Genomic DNA, 19,040 nt, shown 5'->3' with positions numbered 1-19,040 from the left:
TAAATCCATTGAGAGATTTTGGAACAACACAACCCAAATTGTGTTTTCATGATTTGAATGTAGTAATTGTGTTTTATTATGTTTCATTCTTTACTTGAAGACAAAAAACTTAATTACAATTTGGGTGTTGATCACCACCTGAACGACTCCCTCCCAAACTACATTATAATTAGATTAAGACTAGGCTATAGGATTATCCTTTACATTAAAAACTCAAAATCTCTACTTTCCATGTCACTAAGGTAATGTTTGGAGACACAGACCATGCAGGTGTTTCAGGTCTCTGTCACCTGAGACCCCCAAATACCTGAATTCCATGTCTTCAGGCCATTGCTCTCTCTTTTATACAAAGTGAGTGACTACCAAGCACATCAGGTGAAGCCTGGAATGTTGATTGAGTAGGTAACCTAGTGTCTTTACAGCCCAGGGTTCCTCTGGCTGCTAAGCCCGCCTGTTCACCTTCTGCCCTATCACAGGCCCTTCTGTTCTGACATCAACATCCTGATGTTTGTGTGTCCATTACTTCTAATATTCATGAGGAGTTTGTTAGGTTATGCTGAGAATTTTAACACCATGAGAGAACAGTGTGATTTCAAGAAAACAAGCAGACAATTTTAACCCACGTCTTCTTCTCACTTCTGTATGAAGACGATATCTAGAATGATAAAAATGAAACCCATGCAATTCCTCTCCACCCACAACACAAACACACACACTTTAACAAACCCTGCGTTCAGGTTGAAATAACCCTAAACTTAACCCTAACAGAGCTACTTGCATCAGCTTAGAAGAATAATCACATGAATTTTTTTTGTTGTCTTTTGTCATGATATAAAATATATGTAAATACTGTACATTGAGCTTGAAAAGCTACCAGAGTGAGACACTAGAATGGAGACTTCAACACTTGAATGGCCATAAAGCTTGTGGTAGCTTTATTCTGGGATAAGGAGAAAACATGGCCAGCTATGGATTTATCTCAGAACACCTGTTAATAATAATAATGTTTTTAATCCTTTCTATTTTTAATGTTCATTCATTGTGCACCATTTAAGCAACAGAAGAGAGATATGCTGTTGGTAAATGGATCAGGTCTCTTGATTCCTGAACATTTATTCATTTCTTTTTCTAATCTGTCTTTCCAATCTGCATCTCTCATATTCTTCATTTATTTATTTATTGTTCTCTGTATGCCTTGAATAAAGTGGGTTTCTATATTATGCCTGACACAGACAGATCAAACCTTTTTCCCCACTTAAGTCATCACACATAAGATGCATGATCAGCATCACATACGTCATGCCCAAGGGAGCATTGTTCCGAGCTTGTTCCCAAGAAAGTCAGTAATAGGAGCCATGAGATCATTCATCCAGGTCAGACAACCAGAATCATCCAGGTTTTCATTGTACTTCAGACATAAAAAAACTTGTGATTTAGAAGAAAACATCACTGGTTCTAAAATATGTTTTTTTTTTTGTTAAATAGGAGCCATAATCTGATTGTATCTCAGAGGTTCTTGCATTACAAATGTTCACAAACTAAGACTATGAAGAGTGTTGGACAGACACAAAGCAACATGAAGAGAATCACCTGTCAAATGCAGCTTTATTATTTTTCATAAAAATCAGGTTTGGTCTGATACATGGAAATTCTGACTCTGTTCAAGGCATTCTGGGAACTTGAGGGTCAGCTGATGATTTAATATGTAATCCTTCAAGCTTAGCGTCTACAATTACATTTCTTGTTATCCATCCAGTTGCAGTGCTCTATGACTGCAATTTATTTTTTTTTAAAAGAAATCTGGCCCAGAGCATCTTTGGAAAGCATTTGTTTTACATTTCAAATGATTGTTGTGATCTCATCAATAAACATTTCACATTTTCTTACCTGGGAAGCATTTTGACATTTCAAATAATTTTACTTTGACATGGAAATGATTTTTTTTTACCAATCCAATTGCTCATGACATAAATATAAAAATATTTTACGTAATTATGTTTGCAAAAAAAAAAAAATTTAACCCCTTTAGCCAAAGGTCATATAATGTCTAAATCTTTAGTGCTTGATTATCTGAAGGTAGCACCTGCAGACTGCGAACAATCCAACAACCTGTGGTTTGGTGGACACATTTCAGTATTTTGAATTTGATCAAAAACACACCAACATATATGAATAACAAAAGAGCATTCAAACAAAGGCCACTAGAAGAACCTTTACCTGGGGGAGTACTGTTGACTCTAGAATGATTTCATATTCATATAGATCTATTATATGCTGTTAATAAGGAAAATGGTTGGTTTTACCCTGCTGTGATACCATTTACAAAAGGGTTGTCGTACTGTAGCTAGATTTATCTGCTTCTTGCTTCAAATATAGTGTATAGGTTAGAGTTGTTGTAAAAGGTTCATCTCCTAGGTATTGTTACTGACACTAGCATCTAACCAAGTACCATTTATAAAGGGTTAAGATACCATACAGCTGGCACTGGTAACACCTGGATAATCAACCAAGAAACTGTATTTGATGGTAAGAAATATATGAACAAAATATTATTATTTATTATTGGCTTTAGCACCCTCATATGTCATTAATCAGGGAGAGCATCTTCAGCGTTGAGGTGAAGAAGTATCAGGATGTTTGTGTATACAGTAAATAGTGCGCACATATTTTATGCACAGTATTTTTCCACTAAATGTGAATATGTGTGCTGGAGGAAAGTGCCAAATTTCATGCTGAACTACTACTACATTACTATGTTGATTAGTAGCTTATGTATTTCACACAAAAAGGCAGCAGAAATGATGAGTTAATTTGTATTCAAAAGACCCATAACACACAAAGCAGAGTTATATCAGTGATATCATCAAGCTGCTGAGTATGACAAAGAATTTGTATCTGGGTTACTTAAGGCACTTTGAAAAATGAGTTGACTGTATAGTATAAAAATGAAGAAGTTGCTAGTACATTGTGCTTAGCAATCCCTGAAGATATTCTAGGGTTAAAATATTATAGTAATGTGTGTTTTATCAACTGCTGTACAAGCCATTGAGTTAGCAGCATGCACTTTAGTTGTCTTTGGCAATAACAGATAAGCTCCCATCTCCTGTAAAGTAGCATCAGAGAAAAAAAATAACACATGTCACACATCATGATTTTCAGAAACAATTATGCAGTTTCATGTGAGATGTCAGTGTGACAATGTTCCTTAAAATCTCAAGTGGTTATTAGAGGTATACAATACACATTGAAAAGAAAACTATATTTTACTCTTATAACAGACAAACAGAATAAAAGATGGTAAAGTGGTTGTGTAAAAGAAGACTTATGCATGTTCGCGTTCGTTATCCATTTAGTTGATCCATTTAGAATACTAATTAATATAAATTCTTTTATTTTATGTGAGTAATTCTATTTGTGATACCTTATCCATTTCAGAGGGAAATACTGTCCTTTTTACTTCACTACATTAACAACTGTAGTAACTATTTACCTTGAAGACTAACGCTGTTACATGCTGAATATAAATAAGATGCACTGCTAGAGTTAAAGCTAGTCAGTGTGATGGCAGAAATGTTTAGGCTTCAAAGATCATATTTTATTTTAATATGCACTCAGTGATGCAAATATTTATCTGTGTACATTAAATCTTTTTTTCTGTGCTTCATTTGTAGTTTTTGCTTCATCATGATTTGGTTAGTAATGCACTGGACCTCCATAAGGGGGGAAGACATGAACAAAATTCACATTTGTTGTATTTTAAGTAAACACTTGCCTGTGCTTTCTTTCATGATATTCTTCTTCTTTTTAAAAGAGTCATTTAAGAATTCTTAAAAACCATCTGTTTACTAGTTGGCAGCTGATATCAGGTTTTTGTGTGTGCCTTGAAGAAATACTTCAACATTTTGAGAAATTCTTTTTGTGTGCTTTCTTTTAGAGAGGATGTGAGTAGAGCGATATCAATCACATGTCTGGGTGCCAAGCTGTAATTAGCCTAGCTTAGCATAAAGGCTTTAAATGTGGAGTAAAATGAAAAAAATTCTCAGTTTGGATACTTCCATTCCCTGTAGCAGCACACTCTGTAATCTCAACATTTTCCAACATAGCAATGTGCCAATCAAACACACCAAGACGTCTGCACACAGTATCACAGCAACAACATTATTAAGCTAACTGTAACTATTACATTTTGTGCTAGTGTATCAATAAATGAACACAACAAACATAAAGGTGGTTTCTAACAACTCTACAGTTGCACTAAAAAACAATACTTTTTACAGGTATGTACACCACATGGCTGAATGTTTACAAGTCATTTATCTTATTTTACTGCAGTTGAAAAAATTGGTTGAGTGTTGACCTGAATGGTATCTAGACACTAGAAATGAGTAATTGAATAATTACAAGATGTTGTTGGACACCAATGTTGTGTCTTTAGCTACGTACCATGGGTTCCATGTTGACCTCTGTAGGTAACCTCACTATGATGCAGAGACCTTTCTGACATGTAGAGGTTGATATCTATGAGTACATCTCAGTCATTAAAAGAAGGCAACAGAATTTCTCCAAAATGATGAGCTGTTCTTTTCACTAAGGAGTCTGGTCTCAGGATGTGGTTAGCCTAGCTTAGCATAAAGATTTTTGGGCTAGCCTGGCTGTGACCCAAAGCTAAAATGTCTTATTTATCAGAAAACATGGATTTATTCTTTTAATAGGTTATGTGAAATTACAGTACCAATGTAACACATATATTCTTATGCAACATCCATGAGTACTGGTTCTTTGATATTTTACCACTTTTATGTAAAAACTTTGGAGTGCAGAATTTTTTCTTCGTGGTAAAGAATCAGTCATTTTCCCATTACTGTTTTACCTATTATAGTTTTCATTACTATTATAATGATATAATGAAAATATTTTTGTAGCGAGACCCTAAGATTGTTGTACAGTGGAATAAGTATTTGTGAAAAATATTCTCATAAACTCATTAATAAAGTTGAAGTCATAGATAAAACTGTTACAAGAGTCCTCTACTCATACATGATGGGATTTACACTATTGCATTGTACTGTAAATATGAACACACACAGTGGATGACTGTGAGACATTACTCTGTTTCTACAGCTGAAATTGGATGCCGTGCAAATAACTGGCGAGTGGGGCCAAAAAGTGTTTCCATCTGATTCAGTACATGACATGTGCAGAGAGCTCACACCTGCTACATCCGCATCTGTAGCCTTACCCACATCCTGTCCTATTCTAATCCCAAAGGTGAACGACAGACCATTTACATCCATATGACTAAGTGTACAAGTGTGATGTAAGAACTATCTGTAAGCAGTTTTAATATAATTCACACCATTAAATTCAAATTTAATTGTTATTTTATAACAATTGCATTTCACAGATGGACTTATGTCCTCTAATTTAATTTAGTCCTCTAATAATCTAATCTAGTGACCACTTTTAGTCACAGTTTAGTCACTATTATTGCTGCAATTTTAGTCTATGGTATACATAAATGTATATTTTAAGCCCAACTGAATCATCCATCCATAATCTGAACCTGGGTCCATGGGGTGCTGGAGCCTATCCCAGCTATCTACGGGTGAGAGGCGGGTTACAGCTACAGTTTCCAGTAGGTTGAGTAAATTAGATTCTATGTCCAAACAGATACCATTATTGCAATTCTGTGCCAAAATTGTAGTGTGTTGAGGATTGAGGATTGAGGAAACACACAAATGCCTTATACCCTTAGCCCAGTTAGTATTTGTTAAACATTTGCTGTGCACTATACTTTATCTAATTCAAACACATTTATCATGGTGCAGTGCAGAAGACCACAACCTTTGCAGTGAAAGTAAATGTTGTGTTAGTAGACTTGCATCATTTTTGGGAAAATAGTTCAATCTTATATCTTGCAGAAAACCCATGGGTGTGACTGGTGCATAATTAAAGGTAGGGTAGGAGATTTCATTCTGATGCACTTTTTGTTAAATTAGTGTAACTTCTCTTTACAATCTGATAGCAACCAATTAGTTAATCAGTTTCACTTTAAAACGAAGAATATTAATCATCTGTGGAAGCTATAAAATGCTAAAAACATCAGCCAATCCTACGAGGCGCACCTGCGCGGAGTATTGGCTGGTTGTCACTCTCTTCCTGCTCTGTGCGCACCAGAGAGGTATGTGCATGATGGCCGAAGTCACAGACTGGTTGGGAGGCGTGGCTTCGGGGTGAGCTCCGAGTGAACGGGGCGTGTGTTTACTTTCAAAATCTGGCTGACTCTCACTGAGTTTTCAAAATCTCCTACCCTACCTTTAAAGTAATATAATAAGCAAGAGCAATAAATGAAAAATCATTCAGCTTTCACATAGACTGTACATAACTATGTTGTTCTTAGGTTTTTGAGTCATTTTGAGTCTATATGGTGGTACCATCATCATTTTGGCAGCATCTGACTAAATCTCTGATCTAAACTCACTAATAATACAAATACAGGCAAAGAGGTGGGGCTGAGGTTGGTGGAAGCAGGAATACAATATGCAGACCCAAAGGTTGCTGCTTTGGTCTTCAACAAATGCATTTTCATTATGCAGAGATATTTTGAGAAGCTTATTATGTTATTACAATTAAACATATACATATATTAAACATACCTGCAGAGCAGTAAAGATAAGACAGAGTCAGTTTGTGGCCAGCTGTATTTCTCTGGACCCAGTTTGTGTTTGTTTTAAATAAAGAATCACAGTTTCAATAGAATATTTTTAGAAAATTATTTTTTAAAAAAAATGCCGTTTCAGAAAGTGGTGAGGACATTATGTCCAGAACACCTATGGTGTCACAGGTTTGTGTAATTATTTTTCTACGGCAGCAGGGGGAGCACCAACATAAATGTTGCCTTGTCATTAAGTAGTGTATAAAACCTGTTTTTATGGAATTTTTAGTAAACCTTTACAAAAAATTCCATGAAAGCAAGGTCGGCCCAAGCCTTTGTGGAGCCCTAAGCAAAACTTGAATTTGGGGCTCTTTAATACTGCCAATAATACTGGTTTTTGGGCCATGGAAGCAAACAGCAGTTGCAAAAACAAAAAAAAAACCTTTCAATTCATATGTGGCAAAGTCAACAACCACCTTGGGGACACGAACAGATTTCTCTGTTCTCGTGGACTATGTATGTAACAAGCTTAAATGTGATACCAAATGTCATCTGAGCCAACTGAAAGTAACTAAATAAACCAAGCATTTACACAATCTGCTTTCATTTGAATGTTTTAAATGAACTGCTAAAGTAAACAAAAACAGCATAAAAAATATCAAACAAATACTTAAATAATGATGTTAAAAAACAGATACAGAACTGAAACAAGTGGTTTATAAATAAAACATGACATTAAATAATTAGATCTGAAAACTATGATAAAATGTGCAGTAAAACAAGTACAGCAACACAAACATTTGGCTTTTATGTAGTTTAGAACTCCTTTTTTACTAATAATAAAAGCACACGCCAATAGAGGATACTCTTATTCTGAAGGACACAAACAGGAAGTGTCATTGATGCAGCCGCTAGTTCACCTCTAGCATACAGCTCACATTGAAAAAACGAAGGAAGAAGAGCGCGGAGGTCTTTTTAGGGAGTCGGAGCTGTAAGGTACAGTACAACTACACAACTACAATTGTCAACTTACACCTAAACACCTCTCGAGGTGCCCTTTCTCCAGCCACACGACAGTAAGTGAGTAGACGCACGTAGCTTGCTATTTACTAAAGTCGTCAAATTAGTAAACAAAACACAGTGAGTTAACAACATTGCATGTGGGACAGGTGACATGAAATGCGCAGGTTTTCCAGTAGAACAGATTGCTGAAGCTACAACAGTTCCACACACACCTCAGCCTTGAACTTTGCTCTGAAAAAGTAGCAGCCTAACTACAAAGGTTACTCTGAGTGAGTGTCCGTTTCTCTAAGCAAATATAGTCATATTTACTAAACTGGAAGGTCGACTATCTGCTAAACTGAATGATAAATGCACATTACACCACGCGCATTCATCTGAGCTGCTAGTGTGTGTGTGTGTGTAGAGTTACTCAAACAAAGATTGAAATTTTGCCTCCTTGTTTAATTCTGCTTCCTGATCCTGGCTTTCTAATGTGGTTTTCTCCAAAAACAGTCTAGTGCCTAACACAAAAACATGGTTTTTGAAATGCCGGACCTCCCCAGCGGCCCGCTGGACCACTACAGGAAAAAAGCCTCCTTCAACTGGAAGGACATGCTTATCTTCATCGATGGAGAAGAAATACTGCAGTTCAAGGTAACACCAGATTCCCTGTTATCTGTCTGAAGTAGTGGCTATTCTCACACTGCTGTTTGTGCTATACATCAGTGCTCACAGACCTGTGCACTGTGTGGACAAACCTAAAAACTGGGATGTTGAGTTAGAGGCTCTCATCCTCACACTGGAAAGAGTCTCTGCTGTTAGTATAGTATAGTATAGTATCTTTTCTTTTCTATCCTTCAGATATATCCAGACCACGCTGGATGTCAAGCCTCGCCCATCATCCAAACATCATTCCGCAAAGCTGAGCTCCTATGTTCAGTCTCGCTCTGAACTTGAAAATCGCTTGATTTTTTGTAAATCAGAGGCTATGATATTGCGCAGATGCATGTGATACAAAACACTGTCAGAGCCAACAGACTTTAGTTTGTAATTAATTTCAGTGCATAAAAGTAGGTCAAAACGATGTAATAATAGGCAAATAAACTACTAGTCTTTGTAGTCTTTATGTTTACTTAAAATTAATCTAGGAAGGCTACCAAGCACTGCTCCGCCATGAATGTGCAATTTAAATGTACACACACAGCGTTTGTGTGTTCCATCATCCTCCCACTTCCCATCACCTCTACAAGCTTGAGGGGGCCCCCGAGGACAGGGCAGGCCTTTCTTATCAGTCCATTAAGTCTGTTTGTGTCAGCTGTTGAGATGCTGACAGGTCACAATATAAAAGATGGCAGATGGCACCACCAAGTCATAAAAGGGCCTAGCTTTCTAAATGACTGTGTGCTGTTGTTGTTGCGTACTGTATTTATGTCATATAAATATCATGTATTTTGACTAAAGTTTTGATAGATCAGTTTCAATTGTGCTCTTTTTATCTTGATACCAAAGTAATTTCTTGCATTCAACAACATTTAAATGCCTCATCTACATACATAACTAACACAATATGTATTGTTTTTTTCTCTGCTACAGCAACAAGTTTTCGAGACTCTGGAGAATGATCCTGTGTTCGCCCGGCGGCCTGGTGAAGACATCCCTTTGAAGAGAATGAGAGAGCTAACATTCCTCAGGTATTAGGATAGTTTAGAGTAGCTGCTATGAATTTACCCAGACTTCTTGTTCTTCTTAAACAACATATGTAATTCCACAGGGTGAAGCAGCTCTTTTGCTACAACTTCCTGCCAAAAGAAGATGTGATGGCCAACCCTTGGAAGACTGTGGTCCTCACTGACTGTCTGGGCATGTATGACTGGGCCTTGGTGGCTAAGTTCTTCCTCAACAAAGGGGTTAGTAGTGGTGGTATGACTCTTAAAGGACATACTGTGTTTTCTATTTACTCCACTATAATGACCTGTGAGGCTCATTGTGGGCACAAGCCTCACCTAGCAGATGTTAGCAACACAGCTACCAGCATGGACTGTAGTTGTTTAGTTTTAATACTTGGTGATACATTGTTGTGTAATGGGTGCTACATGGTGATGCCTGCTAGTCTTGAAATATTATATATTTATTATTATAATAATACAAATATATACTATATTAGTCCAGTAAAATCATCTTCTGTTCTAGATGTTTGGAGCAACTGTTGCTAACTCAGGATCCAGTAGACATAACAAATATGTTGAAAGTACTGAAGACATGACGGTAAGAGATATATCATGTCACTGTTTCACTGAAGAGCAGATGGATGAACATATATGTTCTGGTTGATGTTTACAGGAAGTTTGTGTGTGCATTAATACAGTATCTAAAAAAAATTCATGTGTTTTTAGACATATGGGTGCTTTGCACTGACTGAGCTGAGCCATGGCAGCAATACCAGAGCCATGAGGACCACAGCCACGTATGACTCCTCCACCCAGGTCAGCACACTGAGCAACACTCCTATCAATCTAAAAGAATCACCCCCATGGGTGGGCTAACCACTGTATTTAGAACCACTGCTGGTACCTAAAATACTGCTCATGTGGATCACTGGTACTCATCTCAGTCCTCCAAAGATTTAGGAGGAGCAATAAATGTACATTCTGTCTGTAGGAGTTTGTGATCAACTCTCCAGACTTTGAGGCTGCCAAGTTCTGGGTGGGGAATCTGGGTAAGACAGCCACCCATGCTGTGGTGTTTGCTCAGCTCTACACACCTGACCAAGTGTGCCATGGGCTGCACTCCTTTGTTGTGCCGGTAAGACTCTAACCTTTGACATCTGACCAAGAAACACATGGTGCACTGATTAAAGATTGTACACATTAACCAAAGGAAGAATAGACAAACAGTTGTTAAATCTGGAAAAACATTAACCTATGCAATTATAATAGACCAAAGTGCTCACTAACACATGCAGAATGGCTCTGTGCTTTTCTTCCAATATTTAGAATGTAGTAATGTTGGTTAAATGATACAGATGACACACAAAACTATACCTACTGTTCTGTAGGTGAGGGACCCTAAGACCCTACTGGCCCTTCCTGGTGTGCTGGTTGGAGACATGGGCAAGAAGTTGGGTCAAAATGGACTGGACAATGGGTAGGTGACAGTTCTTGGTCTGATGTGTTGGAACCAATTTTAGATTGAAATACAAACCAGTGCTCAGAGAACAGAGTGACATCATTTTTTAAAAAATATTATATTTATTAATTTTTTTAACAAACAAGAGAAAAAACACACAGATGAACAAGAGAACAACAAAAAAACAACAACAAAAACTGCCAGACCATCGGATGGACACTACTTTTCATGATGCATTGTGGGAAACATGTAGGGCCCCAAATGGGGTCTATAATTTCTCACTACACATTCAGACAGCACTGGAAAATGGCAAAGGCACTATATAGGGCCATATATATTGATTTGGGAGTGATTTTGGACACAGTCCTGGAGAACGTAACAACCTTAAGAAAGATAACTTTATATCCCACCAACATGTTCTCCAGACCGCTGCATTCCAAAAATAAGGAGGAAAAGTCTATCTACTACTTTGGATCGGTGAGAAAGGCAGAGATGTCTTTAGCACATGGACACTCACGGCAGATGAGAAAAAGAAACTGGAGACTTACTGCAACAACATCAAGGCAAAACCTATTTTTGCCCAATACAAATTTTATCAAAAAGTACAAGGGGAAAGTGAAGGCTTTGTTTGTGACAGAGTTAAAATGGCTAGTAAAAAACTGTAATTTTCCAAACAGTGATGAAATGATTAGAGACAGAAATGTCATTGGCACAAACTCTGCGAAAGTGTGTGAAAAGCTACTAGTCGTGGTCCAGATTTGACATGTTACAGGCTGCCTTGTAGTCCATGTGGTGGAAAAACACCTATTACAATATTGTAAAGTCCAGTATGTATACACAGTCTGTAGTACAGAAGGTTTTTAAATATAATATATAATATTATTGTCACAGTGCTTTTTAATACCTGGTAAAAGCCACAAGATGGAGCTCCATTTATAGGTGATAGATGTGAATTTTTGTTTGTTTTGTTTTTGTTGCGTTTTCCACTTGAGAGTTGACACCTTTTTAACTTTTCATGTCTAATTTATCCAGCTACAGTATACACAAATATAATTATAACAATGTGTATAGATAAAGGGGTGCAATGAATAATACATGTCGTCAACAAACAGTATTTATTGTCATTCGCATTCATTATCTTTGTTATTCTTAGTATTAGGTGCCTTAAACAAACACAAGCTATTTTTAATGTGATATAGCTAAATAACAGCTATTGGACAACTGATGTAAAATTAGTCCTCACTTGCTGCCCTACAGGTCAAACATTCTAAATACATTAAATGTTGTTTACTGTTTTTGTGCTACACATGCTATACTGTATGTTTCCTTTGTCTTTGACTCTTTTCTGTATCTCAACAGGTTTGCAATGTTTCACAATGTGAGGATCCCACGGGAAAACCTGCTGAATAAGACAGGAGACATTACTCCCGATGGTCGCTATATGACACCATACAAGGTCAGTACAGGTTTCCTGGGGCAAGGGGCTCTTACCAGCATTTGAATTTCTTTGTCTTTTAGCTGATTGATTTGGTTTTGAGTTTTCCGGATCTGATTTGTATTTTTTTAAAACCTCCCTGCTTCACTTGTGAAGATGTGATAGAAACCTGTATTCGATGAAGTCTATAGACACAGTCACCTAATACTACCTGAAGGTTTGGAATACCTGACATTTGAGCCCAAATTCCACAGGAACCACTTCTTTTGTAGGCAGTCTTAAAATGTTACCAGTTCCACACCATAGAGAATTTTTACTGCTGCAGGCTCTCAGGGGCCAAATTCACATGGGTATGTTCAGAAGATAGCTGGTAATGACAGCCTGGCCAGGAACATTCTTTCAACACCCATGAGAGGTATAAATTGCAAAAAGACGGCCTCCATACTGAATAAAACATCTGGAGAAGCAGAGGATTAACACCTGTGGCCATGGACATGGACGCTTTGTTGTTGGGCAGCTCTGTTATTTTCATCATCCTACACTAAGGGGAAGTGATGCATGTATCTCTATTCAATTGTGTATTCTTTCTGCTATTCTGTTTTTCATCTTACCATCCTGATGTTTTTTCTCCTCTCCTCCAGGACCCCAACAAGCGTTTTGGGGCGTCTCTGGGTGCTCTGTCAGGTGGCAGGGTGTCCATCACCAGGATGAGTCTAGTCAACTTGAAGCTGGCTCTGATTGTGGCCATTCGCTTCTCAGCCACCAGGAGACAGTTTGGACCCAAAGACTCAGAGGAGATCCCTGTGTTGGAATACCAGTTGCAGGTCAGTATTTCATGGATGAAATAGATAAATAAAGACACACATTGCTGTTGTGTTTATCTGAAAAAAATAATGACAGTGTTGCTAACATGTTAACCCTCACTCCATACTTGCTCTAGCAATGGCGTCTCATCCCGTACCTGGCAGCAGCATATGCTCTGGAACACTTTTCCAAATCCATCTTCATGAACTTTGTGGAATTCCAGATTGGACAGTTGATGAGGGACAAGAGTGACAGACAGGTAAATAAACATCAAACATCTGTGTTTATGTGTAGACTTGTTCATGTGTACCAGTTGTGTTTGTCTGTACTGTTTATCAGGAAGCCCTGGGCAGAGAGATCCATGCCATAGGTTGTTCCAGTAAACCACTGGGCTCATGGACTGCTCAGAGGGGGATACAGGAGTGCAGGGAGGCCTGTGGAGGACATGGATACCTGGCCAGTTAGTACCATGCATACCCACACACACACGCAGTGGGGAGGAGAACAAGTAAAAACTGAACATGCTTGTCTATAACACTGACAAGCTGACATGTTCAGAGAATCTAACTGCATTTGTCTTGTGTCTGTTTCAGTGAACCGGCTAGGTAATCTCCGTGATGACAATGACCCAAATTGCACATATGAAGGGGACAACAATGTGTTGTTACAACAGACCAGCAACTACCTTCTCAGCTTGTTCAATGCCAAACACCGCGGTCAGTCCTCTGTCCACTAATGAACTGTTACCATTAAATGTACAGTATATTGTACAATATGAGGTAACATCCAGCCTTTTCAGCCCTACTCTGCACCCTGAATCAAGTGGTGAATGAAACATGTAGCACATAGTGTTGTCTGGTTTCAGATGGTTTGCGGATTGAGTCTCCCCTACACACTGTGGACTTCCTAGATGACTACCAGAAGATCCTCAAAAGCAGATTTACAGCATCAACAATGGACGAGTGTATGAACTCTGCAGGTATTTCAGCAAGCTAGTCTCATCTGCTCGTTGTTTTCCAAACTTGACATTTTTTCAACATAGTTGCAACTAGCAGTAATTTTATAGTCCAAATTTAAGTCTATATCCTTCATTCAGCTGGACTATCTGTGAGGAAGTTTTTTGTGTGATTTTTTGCGATTGTGTTGTTACCAGGTACAGTTGATGCAAAAACTACACACATACAGTATGCCCGATAGCTACAGTATACAGTATAAGGAAAGATGTGTCACACTAGCTATAAAAACGCCATAAAAAGACTGCTAATATCTTGAGAACTATGTATAGCATAGCCTTTGGTTAGGCTATGCTTCAGGTGGGTGGATGTGACATGCTAATACTAATATATAATAGGAGCAGCATCATTTGAAAGCATTGCCATCGGGTGAGGAGTGATCTCTGATCTCTTGTGCACCGCTATGATCAAAAAAGTGTGTTAGATGTGTGAGTGTAGTAACAAAGTTGAGCTACTGAGCACCGATTAAATTCTTTCATGTAGTCACTGAAAAAAGTATTGGTCCTTATAAGTCTGTCATTCCTTACTTTTAGCTGTGTACTGTCATTCATTTCAACCTGCTGAAAATCGTTGTTGTCTGTCATACCAGTGCCTTTGGCAGCCTATAGATGGCTTGTGTGTTTCCTGCTGGAGGAGAGTCAGAAGAGGCTGGAGCAGCAGAGAGCCCTGGGGATGGCTGATTTTGAGGCTCGTAACAACAGCCAAGTAAGACGTACACATACTGGACAATCAAATTCAAATCCATTATTTTTGACACTGGACTGAGTGAATGATTAAACTCTAATGAAAACATTTATATAAAATAATTTGTGTGTTTTTAGGCTCTGTCTAATGAATTTTTTGGATTACCCTGAATAAATATAGCTGTTACAATCGGGCTATTTTTGTTTAAATCAGTAGCGACAACAACAACAGCTCATCAAACAGCTGCCATTCATTTCTATTAGTACTTGTAAAAGCTACTTTCAGCAGGATAAGCACATCATGCCAAAAAGTAGTAATTGATATTTGTAGAGCTGAGTAGGCAACCTTGCTGCTGCATTGATATTAGCAGTGATTAACTTAGCAACCTTCTTGTAGGACTTTACATGAATGCCCTGGAGTTGGGGTGGGATGTAACTTAAAAATATTTTAATATGCATGTTTGTAACACATGCTGTAAGATGACGAAGTACTAGTGATTTTAAGCTTGTTAAGCTTGAAGGAAAAAGGTGTATGTGGAGTCACATTAAAGTCAATGCAATGGTTGTGTGTTGTAAATTGAAGTGAATTGAATTAAAACTTACTGACCTGCCTTCACTTCTGACAAAGTATTAGTTTCACAGTTAATGATGTGAATCACTAGTATGAATCAGGCTGATGAGAAAAGAGGAGAGGTAAGAGGGTGAGGTGAACATGTGAATGTAAATGGTCCTTGTGTATGCAGGTTTACTTCTGCAGGTCCCTGGCCATCGCCTACATCGAGCATAACTGCCTGCAGAGATTTTATGAGCTGACCACTGATCCGGACACACCAGCTAGTCTCAGGCCATTACTAAGCAATCTGTGTGCCCTGTATGGGCTGTGGAGCCTCGGCAGCCACATGGCCACACTATATCAAGGTGTTCATTCTACTCCATGCTGTACAAATGTGGGGAAATTGAAATGATATTGATTTGGTAATGCAGCATTGTTCCTGTCCAGGTAATTTCATGAGTGGAAGGAAGCCTGCAGAGTTGGTCCAGATGGCCATCCTCACTCTCTGCTCTCAGGTATTAGAATTAGCAGACAGATATCATTCCATCTTCTGTGATCTTCTTTACACTAAACTGTCTTTGTCTGTCTACAGCTGAAGGATGATGCAGTAGCATTGGTGGATGTATTTGCTCCTAGTGATTTCATCCTCAACTCACCTATTGGCTGTGCTGATGGACAGGTAATTAGATACTATAAGAGATTGCGTTTACTGTCAGTGTGAGGCTATATTCTGTCATCTGTCAGGTCACAGCTTTGAGAAGTAAATGCAGGAAGGCAAACTCAGTGAAGAAGCAGGATGTCCTGGAATCATTTGGTGTCAGTGTCAAGCTCCATGCTGAATGATCCTTGAATTGTATTTTCGAACATTCATTAGAAAAGGTTACTTAAGTTACTTAAGACCAAATTATTAGTAATAATTTCGTTTCAGTTCTTGTATATAAATCAATACTGTATTTATATAATACTGTTAGTCTTTCTGCTTGAAAGCAGGTGTAAGGAATTATGAATTGCAGGCTAAGAATGCCTTGTGATGATTCATTGTTTGTGTATTTCTGGATGAGAAGACATCTGCTACAGTAAACTTGTGCATCAATTCCAGACAGCACACTGTACACACAAACGTACAGCTCAGTCCAGCTCCTGACCCATGGTGCTGTGTCATGCCGCCCTTATCCTCCTTCCTGTAAACTTTAATAAAAACTGCATAACAGTAATAAAGAAGAAATATCATCTAAAAGATGCAGTCAGTAGGCCATGTTGGGTTGAGTCTTGCTAGAATCTTTATTAAATGAGATTAAGTGTAACCACACAAATAAACAGCTCCAGTCACACAAGGTTCTGACCGATATTATCAGATCAGCTCAGGTTGTTTTTCTGTAGTCAGGAAGAGATTTAACATCTTCATCTGTTAGTAGTGTGTAATATGTGTATGGTATGTTTGAGATGATTGTTGTGGTCAGTGCAGTGTTACCCGGAAGTTTGATTGTAGGTCTTTGATGTCTCTGTTTAGACGGGAAGTCATAATGACAGCTCAGATTAGGAAGGGAGTAAGGTCTTTAAAACCAAGAAAGAAAATCCACCCACACCACAACCAGAAAATGTGTCATAAGTAAACATGTGTAAATCCAATTTAGGGCAGGACAAGCATGCTAACATAAACTTAGCATAGCAAACACAGCAAGTCTCCTTTGCAACACTAACACAGTGGAAGTTTTAGTCCTAGACACAGTAGACAGTGAAAAGTTCCAGATATGGTTTAGATTTGCTCTTAACTACTGGACGTTTTAAATGCCCCCTACTGCTGCAAGGTGGAACATGATTGGTCCAGGTCCTAGTAGATGTGAGTGGTAAATCACCTGCCAGGTATTTTTTTGCTTAGGCTCTGTGTAATCAGTGTCATCATATCATCATATCAGGAGTTTTTGGTCAGCGCTGTAAACTTTGTGCACTTGACTGACTCCTGACTCCTTGTTTTGTTAACTGTCATGCAGCTGTATAAGAACCTGTGGTCGACGGTGATGCAGGGTAGCCAGGTGCTGGAACGTCCCTCCTGGTGGAAAGAGTTTTGCTCAGACAAACCTGTGGTTGGATCCCTGCGTCCAAAACTCTAGACCGCAGACGCAGACATCAACAGAGGATCTAAGCAATGCAATAGTAAGGAAATTGAAGCATGAGGCCTTTTGCCAAAAAAAATCTCATGATGCAGCAGCTGTTTATGCAATAAACAAGTGGTTCACCCTAGGTGCTTCAATACAGTAGTCGCACGTCTTGCAAATGGCAGGCACCAGTATCTGTCTCTTTCACTGTGGAATTAGAAGTGCATACACACATGTATTCTCTACTGCCACAGTTTACCATAAATGGATGTAGAAACACCCTTAACCCCTTGAGCTCTACTTTATTTTATAACATTTCCACCTTATAAAACATCAGTGAAATGAATAACAACTGTGAGACCAACATATATGGGCTGTATGGATCAGAGACCCCAGACATCCAAAGACTTCTAGCTTTGTCTAAACAAAGTTAGAAATCAGAGACCGATCTAAAGACTAATGATATCAAACCTTGGTGAACAGCAGCTGCCTACACACACACATACACACACTAAAGAGGTCCATCCAGACACATTTTGACAATACTCTGCAAAATCAGTGCCTTAACAGTTTTAATTTCACCACTCATAAGTGTAAATGATATGATCTTTGAAGAAATAGTTTTTTAATCTGCCAGTTTTTGACAGTTTTTGAAAGGGGAATGGCATGAAAAAGACTCCTTGCACTGATTCATATAATCATGACATTGATATGTAAATGGACTTACAAAGGGTCACTGTTGGTAAAGTAGGTCTGTCTGTTCTACGAGCTGTCAGTTCTTTAAAATAAATGATAAACATATATGTTATGTTACTTGTAAAATACTGGTAAAACTGTGTGAGGAGGCCAGAAGCATTTTGTTCATTGGACACATTCCTTATATTTTCTCGCTCATGTTTCATGTCTAAAAAATCACATCCATCCTTTATTAGGGCTCATATAAATTTCTCACAGGTGCGAATATGCGCCTAAAAGTGATTTTAGATGACTTTCACAGGTGACTGAACCATTGTAATATTGTAATTAAAGTACTGTATAATGTGACCCTATAAATATTCCTGGTAGTATCTTGACATAATTATAAATATACAAATAAATAATTGTGCTAATACATCTTATTTTGTAGCAGTTCATATTCAGACATCTTAACATAAGTGAGTGCAGATTTTTTACCATCTTCTGCCACACAAAATACAGTAGCAAGTCCTTTACTGATGATTTTTGCTTGTCTTGAAAAGGTATTTGCTAACAAGATGAGGCAAACAACAAACATCGTTAAGGAATTTGTACTGTAGGTGTAGTCACATGGCTGAAGGGCTTATCCGACCTTCAGCCATATGATCTGATCTGGTGATTGAAATCAGTCTCCATCTCTTATTTTGTCTAACTGTAATGCTGTTTGACCACCCAGCTCAACACAGGGAGTTCCTGGGTGATGTAGTGCAACAACAACCTTCATGTAAATGAGTTGCATGCCTTTCAAAACCGAGCTAACATACCATCTTTGAAGCATGGTAGAAATATTAGCTGGACAGCTTCCAGTCATTCATTCAGATATAAGCTTTTATGTGCTTGAGAACGGAGAAGTGGACTGTGCAGAATCAAGGGCAGACAAGTTAAAGACAAACCAGTGGGACTTTCTCTGACAAATATTAAAAGACAGGAATTTAAAA

The 19,040-nt window shown here is 38.2% G+C and overlaps 1 protein-coding gene across 3 annotated transcripts; it reads left to right on the top strand.

Moving 5' to 3' along the window:
- The first annotated feature begins 7,535 nt into the window (after nt 1-7,535).
- acox3 (acyl-CoA oxidase 3, pristanoyl) lies at nt 7,536-18,478 on the top strand. Of its 3 annotated transcripts, none has more exons than XM_028429672.1 (19): nt 7,536-7,651; nt 8,171-8,311; nt 9,251-9,348; nt 9,429-9,564; nt 9,848-9,922; nt 10,051-10,140; nt 10,316-10,459; nt 10,713-10,801; nt 12,143-12,239; nt 12,860-13,042; nt 13,159-13,281; nt 13,362-13,482; nt 13,616-13,738; nt 13,888-14,001; nt 14,625-14,740; nt 15,462-15,636; nt 15,719-15,786; nt 15,864-15,950; nt 17,263-18,478. In XM_028429672.1, exons 2-19 carry the CDS (start codon nt 8,192-8,194, stop codon nt 17,380-17,382), a joined length of 2,079 nt encoding a protein of 692 aa, XP_028285473.1. In that variant the 5' UTR covers nt 7,536-7,651; nt 8,171-8,191; the 3' UTR covers nt 17,383-18,478. The 3 variants fall into 3 exon arrangements, with proteins under 3 accessions (XP_028285473.1, XP_028285475.1, XP_028285474.1); XM_028429674.1 differs by having other exon boundaries at nt 7,617-7,735; XM_028429673.1 differs by having other exon boundaries at nt 7,624-7,731.
- Nucleotides 18,479-19,040: the final 562 nt, after the last annotated feature.

Source organism: Parambassis ranga, chromosome 18 (assembly GCF_900634625.1).
Source record: "Parambassis ranga chromosome 18, fParRan2.1, whole genome shotgun sequence".
Taxonomy (NCBI): domain Eukaryota; kingdom Metazoa; phylum Chordata; class Actinopteri; family Ambassidae; genus Parambassis; species Parambassis ranga.
Note: the sequence above shows the minus strand (reverse complement) of the source record. Positions and strands in the feature narration are given on the sequence as shown.

Bases quoted from the DNA above. Each gene is read 5' to 3' on its own strand.
- acox3 (XM_028429672.1), top strand. From the start codon at position 8,192: ATGGTTTTTGAAATGCCGGACCTCCCCAGCGGCCCGCTGGACCACTAC. The intron at 13,739-13,887 runs GTCAGTCCTCTG...GTCTGGTTTCAG, and splicing joins GTTCAATGCCAAACACCGCG to ATGGTTTGCGGATTGAGTCT. The intron at 15,951-17,262 runs GTAATTAGATAC...ACTGTCATGCAG, and splicing joins TTGGCTGTGCTGATGGACAG to CTGTATAAGAACCTGTGGTC.